This window comes from Tubulanus polymorphus, chromosome 11, assembly GCF_964204645.1.
Source record: "Tubulanus polymorphus chromosome 11, tnTubPoly1.2, whole genome shotgun sequence".
In the NCBI taxonomy this organism is placed as follows: Eukaryota; Metazoa; Nemertea; class Palaeonemertea; order Tubulaniformes; family Tubulanidae; genus Tubulanus; species Tubulanus polymorphus.
In genome coordinates this window covers 5,446,174-5,457,041 of record NC_134035.1, presented here as the reverse complement: position 1 = coordinate 5,457,041, position 10,868 = coordinate 5,446,174, and the positions used below count along the sequence as shown (strand labels likewise).

The 10,868-nt window shown below is 38.7% G+C and overlaps 2 protein-coding genes across 2 annotated transcripts; both read right to left on the bottom strand.

Moving 5' to 3' along the window:
* Positions 1-121: 121 nt before the first annotated feature.
* On the bottom strand, positions 122-4,317 carry LOC141912580 (nitric oxide synthase-interacting protein-like). Its single transcript, XM_074803869.1, has 9 exons — positions 3,854-4,317; positions 3,714-3,766; positions 3,314-3,425; positions 2,595-2,703; positions 2,111-2,253; positions 1,764-1,877; positions 1,595-1,665; positions 1,377-1,485; positions 122-454 (listed from the first exon to the last, which is right to left on the bottom strand). Exons 1-9 carry the CDS (start codon positions 3,974-3,976, stop codon positions 383-385), a joined length of 906 nt encoding a protein of 301 aa, XP_074659970.1. The 5' UTR covers positions 3,977-4,317; the 3' UTR covers positions 122-382.
* A 106-nt stretch (positions 4,318-4,423) lies between these two features.
* LOC141912579 (uncharacterized) lies at positions 4,424-10,861 on the bottom strand. Its single transcript, XM_074803868.1, has 6 exons — positions 10,626-10,861; positions 10,068-10,218; positions 7,499-9,100; positions 6,745-6,919; positions 5,855-5,929; positions 4,424-5,642 (listed from the first exon to the last, which is right to left on the bottom strand). Exons 1-6 carry the CDS (start codon positions 10,821-10,823, stop codon positions 5,537-5,539), a joined length of 2,307 nt encoding a protein of 768 aa, XP_074659969.1. The 5' UTR covers positions 10,824-10,861; the 3' UTR covers positions 4,424-5,536.
* Between the last annotated feature and the right edge of the window lie 7 nt (positions 10,862-10,868).

Genomic DNA, 10,868 nt, shown 5'->3' with positions numbered 1-10,868 from the left:
TCCATAATCCTTTCGCGGCCCAGATCCGAAACTCATTCCTCAAACTAAAAATCCATCAAAAACATACTTTATCGAAAAAATGTCAACAACTTTAAATTTTCCGACATCAGATATGTACATTTATTTACATTTTACAATAAAAGCATTTACAACAACAATACTATTAACAAATCTTTAATTCATATAATCTAAAATACATCGCTGGTGTCCGTGAAATCTATGTACATAATTTACAATAATCAAAATACAAATTTGCAATTTATCAAAATGTGTTGACCTCAACTTTTCAGGGCTGCAAATTTGCCATGTTGACCTCCATCAGAATTCTGATCTTCCGACTCTTTGAAGGGTTTTCAGCTCTGTTATGCCAGCCATGAATCTACTAAGCCTGCAGTGTTGGTCGATCTTTCTTAGCCTCTAGTTTCAGTCCAGATCCGGCAAACCCTGTAGCACCCTTAAATAGAAACAAATACATACCACATTCAAATATCAATTTTATAAAGTATTTTCATTAAACCTTGTAATTTTTTGACAAACTAAGTGCTGAGGTCAAGGCCAAAAATCAACTGAATTGTTTTTTTATATCTAGACAATTCTATGACTGATTTTAGTTCTACTAATTGTGTTATTTTGATCTGGTTTGGTTTAGATTGCTCTGAGGTTGTTTTAACACCAAAAGCTTTCGAGAAATAAATCATTATCATTTAAGAGTTAGTGAGGGGTCATCCATTTATTACATCATAAGCCAGAGGAGGGAGGGGTCTTATTAAATTGTCAACAATTTTGTACAAATGATGTTAATTTTATCACATGAATCTATCTTGTCTTTGTTGTCTACCACCCTTTTTCTACATAGTGGACTCATCCTTACATAATTATCAACATGCTCAGGCTTTTTAAGTACCGGTAAAAAGCCTTATAAATATAGAATTTATATCCGTTTTTTATCCACCATTTATTAGGTAAAAAATTACCTAAATATTTCTACCCAAGTTTCTACCCAACCAAAAAATTACCCAAATATTTTTCTACCTAAATTTTTACCTAATATTAATCCATTTCATTAATCGGAGGTTTATTTTCATTTCTATAAGTCGTTAAGTAGGGCTAATCAATATGTCTGAATTGAATCTTCATTCTTGTTGCTCATCATGAAATGTATATGGGGTTGAGCGTGTTGAAATTGGGCTGGTGGCCTGCAGATGTGGAGGAAGTACCTACGCATGGGGAGGGTAAACTTGAGCATACGCGTGAGTGTTAGGCTGGGGAGGAAGGGGGTCTAAATTTTCGGAAATTTTTGTGTACGTAATGAATGGATGATCCCTGATGAGGAGGCTGAGCATCCGACTGTGGAACTGGAGCAAATCAATATTTACTCGTTGAAGTGGAATTATATCTTTATCGGTCATTTTCTTGCTGTTAAACGGATCTAACATGTCTTTCTTAATCAGTTTCTCCACGCATTCCATTGTCACAACTTTACCGCTGGAAACAAAGAATAGATTTTATCGAATTTGACAACATATAGCGGATCGACAATCTTATGCAAATTATCAAAGGATTAAAAACGATAGAAGGATCGAATTTAACTTACGACGTTTTTAAAGCTGCGCAGGGCACCGAATTTCCGAGAGCGTCATTCGTAACCGGGCAAACATAACGCAACTAGAAATTAACAGCAACAATGTCTTACTCAACAGGGGGGGGGGACAGGAGCACGGGGAACTGACCTCGGATTTTGGTGACACATTTTATCTACTTACGTCTTTAGTGATTAATGATCTTTTGTCTCCGTCTTTGGCGAGTGTGAATTCGATAGGAGTCAGATCTTTCATCTTCAACACTTTTCCACTCATCGGACATCGAACTTTCTCATCCTGGAAAAGCATAGATCAACTGATCGTCATAACAGCGATCTATCAGATAAAGTTCCGGACTGAAGTGGCTCAAAAGTTGGTTAGAGTTAACCAGTGAAAAGTTGACATAGTGACAATCGAACTTGCATTGCTACTATGGTATTTTATCCGTCATCTATCTTTCACCAACTTTTCAGCAACCAGCCCCTCACCTACAGAACTATGAAGCGCATGAGCTAAGGAAGAGAAGTTACCGGTTTTTGGACGAGTGTCGGCTTCGATTGCGGCGTTAAAGTAGGAATCCAAAAACTGGGTAACGCTTTATCTTTACCATTAACCATATTACTGACCGACGCAGCAGCAGCAGTTTGTTTACTGGTTCCTTCACCTGCTGTGTCTACAAAAAATATAATTAATCAGCAAGTGTTCTTATACACATCAGTTTTCGTTTTAAGCGCGCAATCCAGGGGCCGATCTTGGAAATTTGGAAAGCCAGGGTCCAAAAGAAAATAAAAGGCATTTCTCGGATAGAGCAACGCTTTCATAGGCTACTAGCAGTTCCCACCCTTGTTATCAGATATTTTTGAAGAACTAGCAGGTTTTAATGATCTTCGACTAGACGAAAAAGGCAACCTCAATGGGAAGGCAGGGGTTCAGACGTCCGAGACCACCCCCCTAAATCCAGCCCTGCAGTTTCATATCATCGTCACAACATGGTCTCAGAAGAAAACAAATTACCTTTACTCTTGAAGGCATCGTGCGGGCGACTGATAATACTGCTCTCCTTCTCGACGAATTTCTCTACTTTACTTTGACGTTCTTTAGCGAACAATTCCTTTTCATCCGACTGAAACGAGAACGAAATACCATCTAAACTTACGGATAGTTTTTTCACAGATATATCTCAAGTGCAGTTCCCTAATCCTAAATTGAATGTATGTTTCGTATCTGTCCGCGATGCTTGGTCTCGAGTCAATCGCAGTCATCAGAAAACACAGCGAGCGTTGTCGTTTGATTTAGGGATGAATCGTGTCGATACGTTGAATGACTTTCTAACGTACGAGTATCTGATCACATCCCGCGGTCACAATACTATCAACAAATTTAAGGGTAGCTGTAACTCTTCATCGGTGGAATTGAATCTGATTTTGAGAGTTAAGTGTATCAAGATATTTTTGCGAGTAGTGACTTCGTAAAAAAGAGCAGAAAATACTCTCAAAAAGGTTTGATTATAACATTTATTTCAAAGCGATTATTCGAATGAGGCCACAATGGAGAATGTATGTTTCGTATCTGTCCGCGATGCTTGATCTCGAGTCAATCGCAGTCATCAGAAAACACAGCGAGCGTTGTCGTTTGATTTAGGGATGAATCGTGTCGATACGTCGAATGACTTTCTAACGTATGAGTATCTAATTACATCCCGCGGTCACAAAAACCAACAAAGAATTTTTAACCTGTTCTTTTTTCTTCTGTTTTTCGTATTCTTTCAATTTTCGTGCGATGTCTTTTTTCTGTTGTAGAATATATTCGATGAGAGCTTCTTTGTCGAACAGGAATCCTTCGGGTCTGCATTTAAATAGAATATGCACAATACATGCATGGTTCCTCGGCTTCAAAGCATCATAAAGTGGTACAAGAAAATGCCAATTTTATTTTCATTCCATAACCATAACCTCTTAAAGGAGGACATTTTTTGCGTCAGATTTGAGCACCAAATCAAGACCTTAAACACTTTCTTGAAGTTAAAATTAGAAGAAATCATCTAAAAGATTATATTAACGTACATTGATTAAAGTTTTATGAGTAAGACTTAAGTCTTGGCAAATTGTAGTAGAATCTGTCAATCATACATACGTAATAACAGGATTCCTGCAAGGCTGTAACGTCAAACAACAGCAGTCAAACTCCTGAAATACAACAAATCAATTACACGCCACAATTTTTAATGGGAAATTTTAGGAATAAAATTTAATTTGGTTGAATTGATTGCTTACTTTCATGGAATCTTTGCCGAATCTGATATTATCGGAGCCGTATCCGGACTGTTTAGCATCTTTCTTTCTCTCGTGATACGTATAAACTGATCCAGCCGTGCTATTCCGTTGATGACGAGTCATTTTATGGGTTTTTAAGCGGTATTTCTATATATGTAAATTTGTTTTGAAGAATATATACCCGGTACACAATAATACACGGATTCGGCAACGGAATAAAAACGCGGACAGATTATTAAAAACATGGATATGGTTTATGTAACAGATCATCGATGATCAAGTATTCGGCCCGGTTCTCCAATTTAGTTAAATTCGACGGAATGATGTCAGGTTTTAGTGGCTTCGATTATTTGGCTGGCCTGGTTCGTAGTTTTCACCAACTTGAGTTCACTGGACATCGTCGTAATCTTCTACCACTCTAGTCTAATTAAGGAGTCTTTTTGCCAATCCATCTAATTGGTACAGAACTGGAAATATATCGGATATTCAGTTGTTGTCCGCGATTTTTGGCATTCTGTTAAGACATAAATGAGGTATGTACCCCAAAAAGTAAGTAAAATATCCCAGAAAAACAGGTCTCATCCATTAATAAATAGACATAGCCTATTAGTACCTAGCGTTGTTCCTGAAACAACGGAACCGTAACAACGACTGGTATTCAGACTACTACCACTCCTGCAAGATCTTAGGCTGCCACACAAGTCCCCAACTACAAAACCCCACCACAGTTGGCCTGACTGAAGGTATCCTAATTTTTTGCCAGATTCACACACCAGTCCTGATCCAACGTATGTTTCCTCAGAATTGAGAAATACGTACAAAAAAATTTCAACTTTTAACGTTTTATCAATTATAGTAAGTCGTACATTTATTTGTTGACCTAAATAGGAGTCACGATTTCTTTCTTTCTTAATAAATTATCAACGATTGTTTTTAACAACTGCGATGAGACACAAGTTTAAATGCTGCTTAGAAATGCTTGAAACGGAAAATGTTCCAAGCACCCGACCAGGATGGCCACCACATTTTTTATAGGGCATAGAAATAATACAAGTATCCGCCATTTATTCAAAATTTATAAATATCATTCCACATATTCAGTGCATCATATTTTGGCAAAACATTGAAATATCTATGCTTATATTCTATGATTTTGTGCTGCATTCACGCGATATATAGTTTTAGGAATAAAATATACACACACATATACATATATTCGTACATATGTAAGGACTAGTACCAAATAAAGCAGAGTCGACAGTTTCTACAGTGATTTGGTAATTATCTTAATACGAGCCACACCCCATTAATACAAGAAACACACAAAAAATGATTACGTTAAGTAATTTACCTATCAATTAAAAGTTATTTACCTATTAACTATGGAATAGATTTTTTAATCAAACTACTAAATACGCCCCTCGACTTAAAATTCTCCAACCAACTTAGCAAGAGTAGATAGACTTATAGGAATCAAAGTTATTCTCCGAGAAAACATCCCTCAAAATCAAGAAATATTTCCAATCAAATTAGTTAATAAGGAATATAATTAGCATCAAGGAATAGTTTATTTAGGCTACGCTTGGAGTAATCATTCAAGACAAATGATTACTCCAAGGGCTACGTTTGATCCTCAATGGCAAATCAAATATCATCGGAAAAATTGTTCTATTCATCGGTTCATCATTTAGTCTTCATCTTCTTTTTCATGAGTAACATTTTTCGTCTCTTCAATTCCTCTTCTTCGCGACGAATGTCTTCGAGATCCTCCTCCCGCCCGAGTCGAGCACTGAAATAAAAGTCATCATACGTTATAAGTGAACCGCGATTTCATGAAAATTTATCGTTCAGTCGACGTCTGATAACTCATCACTCTGAGAACTGTGGTAACTTATCCAAATGACGAATTACGTTTGGCAAATATAAATCGCGACTCAAAAAGAGATGATTTAAGTTGTGTATTACTTATCCGAGTTGATAAAGTTTAAGTGTAATACAAACCTCCTAGCTTCTTCCTTCATTTGCTGAGCAAAACTCGCTTCCATACAACTCAGATCTTCATCTTCGTCGCGATATCTGAAATTAAAGAGTAGATATTTCACTTATCCATCAACAAAGATTTTACAGACAGACAGGTCCTGATATACAGAGAGCTTCGGCATCAGAAAAACTGTTAGATAACAGACAGTTCCATATTATATTCAGTTAAGTGATTACAACAATTCAGGGGACAGTTTTTTTTTATTGGTAATATTTTCCAGTATAATTCAAGGTGTCAATTCAAGGTGTCAACTCAATTCGTTGCCAATCGAGTTAACTGCCGAATAAAAATTTAAACCAGTCTATAAAACCACAGGGCCAGACCAAAGGCAGGGTGACCACTTTCCACACATTTACAAATCCCCAATTTTTGAGTTTTCCCTGATTTGTCCATGTGATTAAACAAAATTTCTTGAGTGAACTTGAGGAAATTTTAGGTTTAAAATGTTTAAATTCATTTTTCATTGAATCACGTACTGATAAAGAACTAAGTGGACAATTAGTAGCAGTAAGTACAATAAGTAGCATTATCTGAATTCCATGAATTTTCCAGGTTTTTTTTGAGTTCCTGATTTTTTCTGATTCCCCGAGTTTTCCAGGCCAACCTATTAGAGCACCACAAAAATGATGACAATCATAATTCCATTTATATCACTAGCCTCTAAATTTTCAGAGTTCGTAATGATAAGGTTCAACTGAAGCTTAAACCGAGGTATGGATGTCGAAATAGAAATGAAATAACTAGAGAATCGTTTTTCATCTTACCCAAGTATTTACTTGAGTTCAACTGAAGCTTACTGAGGTATTGATGTCATCAAATAGAAATGAAATGACAAGAATTTTTTTCTTACTTTCGTTTGTCGTATTTAAAGATTTGTTTGATAACCGAGCTGATATCCTCCTGACCACCGATCGGTCCGTCGTCGATGAAACTATCGTTGTCATCTTCGTCGTCGATAAAATCATCTTCTTCATCGTAATAATCGTCCTCATCATCGTATTCATCTTCCACGTGACGCCGTTTAACTGTATAATTCAAATAAGACGAATGTGAAACGCATTTCACCAAAAAACTGACACTTCGTCAAAATTCATCTTGACTGGTTGACAATAATCTCAGTATTTCAAGAGTTAATGAGAGAAACCCACAGTTGATGATATGATTTAACAATACATTTTGACAGTTTCAAAGTTTTGTTTTCATTCCTCTAATGTGAAGTTTTATAGTCAAAACTTCGAAACTGTCAGAATAAACTGTTATATCATCAACTGCCGGTTTTGCTCATCAAATACTAGAACCACTTGACCACTTCAGACATTTACTACTGTAAGTGTTAGTGTGGACGATCAGTTTCTGAAAGTGTGCTGATAAAATTTCAAATGTTAAGTGTTGGCTCTTCATTTTCAATAAAAAATGTCTCAGAGATAGTCCGGAAATGAGTCCAGATGACCAGACACTAGGCAGCAGATGACAGGCAGAATATCTGTTAATGGGTCCAGACTACAGACTGCTTGATGTGTTCAATAAAAGAACAAATCAACCATCATTCACTGACTGTGTGGATAAGACTAAAATCAAAACAATTAAAAAGTTTAAATTCTTACCGGGCCGATTGCGTTGAATCTCGCCGTAAATTCGATCCCACGGATTCAACGGTTCCTCAGCCGCTGCCGGACGACACACCAGAACGTTATCGTTCTCCTCGGCGTAACTATTTTTCTTCGCGATCGCTTTCGCTCGATCGTCTGAACGACCGCTAGCGCCACCGCGACCTGACAGCGTCCGATTCGAATCGTTCGATCGAGCGGACGAACCGTTTTTCAACTGGGAACTTTTCTGTCGATTTCGCGATTCCGATTGCGAATTGCGCGACTTCGAATTGTTGTTCGAACCCTTCGTTCCCGATGACGAAGTACTGCGGTTACTAACGGTCTTACTCAGGACCGACCGCTCGCGATTTTCTGACAAATGAATTTTTTTCGTTATTTTCCCGACGTTCGGCGTCGATCCCGAACGTTTGTCGACGGACGGTCGCGACACGTTGTTTTGAGCAATTTTCGACGACGACGGCGTTTTACGTGAATCTTGAGCGGAAATATTGTGACCGTTACGCGACGCGGTTTGAAATTTCGAAGAACTTTTCGCCGGAATGGAATTATTTTTCGAACTAGCACCGCTACTGCTACCACTACTACCGGCATTACTATTACTATTCCTGGCGTTACTATTACTATTCCTAACAACGTTTTTCGACACCGAACTATTCAACTTACTACCGCTAATATTCCTTGCATCCTTTTTCGACGCGGAACTATTCGACCTCGACGCCGTATTTCCGGCGCCGGCAGACGCATTCGGATCTGGCAATTCGTCGTCGCTCTCCGAAGCCGATGGCAAGCGCTCGCGACTTTTGAAATTCGGTCCGCGTCCGTCGTTCAGCGGTTGCCCGGCCGTCGTATACTTCGGTCGTCGGCGTTTGTTATTCACGATCTCGAACTGAGGTCGTTCTTTACCGTGTCGGATCCAATCCTGATATTCCTTCGTTTGTTTACGCAACCAGTGTTCTTTCTCGTCCTGCGTCATCGGCCGGTCGGGCATGCCCTTCGGCCGCGGAATCTCCGGTTTCTTCTTTTCCTTCTCTTTCTTTTCGTCCGGTGGCGCCGCCTTGCCGTCCGACGCCGACTTATCCTGCGCCATTTTCATCAAATCGTCGAACGACAGAACTGCCGGCGGCGGCGGTCGTTTCGTTTTCGTCCTATCTTTTGCGGCGACACTCTTCTTGACGTCGACTTGCGGCGAAGGTGACCGACTACGACTACGACTTCGGCGACTTTTAAATTCTTTGATCTGACCCGACGACGATTTTTTATGATCCCTCCCGTGCGACGACGATTTACTCGAGGCGCTATCTCTGCTGCGCTTTTCCGAATCACGGTCTTTTTTCTCTACCGGCGCCTGTTGCTGCGGCGGTTCTTCCTTCTCGATGACGGGGATTCCCCCGATCATGTTCGATTTTATACGCAGCAGTTTCTCTTGTAAATTCAAGGCGTTCAATTTGTCTTTCGTATATTTCTGTTCGACGTATTGTTTATGTTGCTTGGCGAACAACTCGTCCGGATCGAGTTTATACTCCTTTTTCTCGTCATGTTGCAGTTTTTTGTTGCCCTTGTTGCGTTTATCGAGGTCTTTTTTCACAATTGCTTCGACTGAAATGCAAATGAATATCCGATTACAATTTTTTACCCATCAGGGCCATCGGAAGGAAATAAAATTTTCAGTTGGGTAGTTTTGAATTTTTTCTGTTGTTGAACAACAGTCAAACCCGCTTAATCCGGATCGGCTTAATCCGTTTTTTGGTCTAATCCGGACAACATTTGCGGTCATTTGTTTATCATATAGAAGAAAATTACTTTTAATCCGGATTTCCCAAATACAGGATGAATTTTGTTGGTCCCAAATTATTCGAATTAAGCGGGTTCCTTTGTTAGTTCAATATACGAGATTGCAGCTCAGTTGCAATCACGCAAGCACAGGGAAATTTTTTCGATTTTCCCACTCTGAGATCTGAGTGAAAATCATGATATTTGTCACTAGAGGATATAACATGAATTACTACTAACTGTCATCAACTCGAGACAGCGCCTTTTTGAGAAAGTGCATTTCAAAAAATTTCTTGTTCAACAAGTGGGGCTGCCGATTCAGTGGAGCCTCGTCTTAATGAACTCTAAAATAATAATTCATCCGCTAAAACATTCAATATAAGATTTGACCTAAGTAAGAAATTTAAAAATTGTTAAATCTATTTCTGACAGTATTAGCACAATTGCCAATTTGTACTACGCCTGAGGTATTCAAAACAGGCCCTAGACTTTTAGAGACCAATATTTTTCAAATTTTGGCGGCACCTATGGTAATATAGTAATGATAATTATAATAATTGACAAGTCTATAAAATACAGTTCTCTTCCCCTATCCTTAATCTCTGAAAGAGTAATCTCTGCCCGGGAATTGAACACAAACTAAGGGCAACATTTTGCGCTTAAAATTCAATTCTATTGTGCCAAGTTGCTTTCCCAGCCCACTTGAACGTTTGTAACAGATGGCGGTCATTGGACTTTCAATCCGAAATGTAGAACTCTGGCCCAACTACTCAAAGCCCACGCGTTGACGTACTTCGCCTTTTTCTCGCCGCTTTCTCCTCTTGTTTCTTCTTCTCTAAAAGTGATTTGATCGCATCCTTCGCGACGACTGGTTTCTGAGTTTTGCTCTCTTTTTTCGGGGGCGGTACGACCGTGCTGAATTTTCGCGGTTCCCTCTTCGACTGCTACAATACAATTAAACAAACAACGGATAAACATTTATTATCGCAACTCCACTGGCGCCGCCATTGTGACGAGACTGCTCTTCAAGTGTATGAGCCAGATTTTTCATTACCTAAATGAAGCTAAAAAAACTGGTCTGATTTAATGAGAAATTTTCCTTCTGTTAAATTAAATTCATATAATAGGCCTTTTTCAAATGGTGGGCCTGGTTTAAATGTAGGCCTACTAAACATTGTACTTCAAGGATTCTTGGGTCAGAACCTCAATATCAGTGTTCTTGTATTCATTTTATTATGCAATGATATAGCATTTTCCAAATTTCTAAAAATAACCTAGGCTATTTTTATTTTTAGATTTAGCATATTCATTCATTCACTACCATTTTCAAGTCAAAATTTCTAAGCCTTACTTCTTTTTTATCTTTTTGGTTTCCCTGCGCCAAGGTTAACAGTAACGAGAAGTCCATCTTGTCCATTATTGAGGTCGGTTCTGTGCTGCTGACGCCGCTGAAAACTTGCTGAAACCTGCACAATTCTGACCATGCATCGCGTCGTCGAATCGAGAACCCGGAAGTAAATACGTCAACGTAGCGACCGCCGCTAAACATTTATCAATATAGTAAATTTGAATTTGAGGAAACGGTCGCTTATTT

Bases quoted from the DNA above. Each gene is read 5' to 3' on its own strand.
- LOC141912579 (XM_074803868.1), bottom strand. From the start codon at position 10,823: ATGTTTAGCGGCGGTCGCTACGTTGACGTATTTACTTCCGGGTTCTCG. The intron at 10,219-10,625 runs GTAAGGCTTAGA...ATTGTATTGTAG, and splicing joins ACCAAAAAGATAAAAAAGAA to CAGTCGAAGAGGGAACCGCG. The intron at 5,930-6,744 runs GTAAGAAAAAAA...CTTTAATTTCAG, and splicing joins TTTAAATACGACAAACGAAA to ATATCGCGACGAAGATGAAG.
- LOC141912580 (XM_074803869.1), bottom strand. From the start codon at position 3,976: ATGACTCGTCATCAACGGAATAGCACGGCTGGATCAGTTTATACGTAT. The intron at 1,878-2,110 runs GTAACTTCTCTT...ATGCTTTTCCAG, and splicing joins CGACACTCGTCCAAAAACCG to GATGAGAAAGTTCGATGTCC. The intron at 455-1,376 runs GTAAATATTGAT...TTTCTATTTAAG, and splicing joins ATATAATTCCACTTCAACGA to GGTGCTACAGGGTTTGCCGG.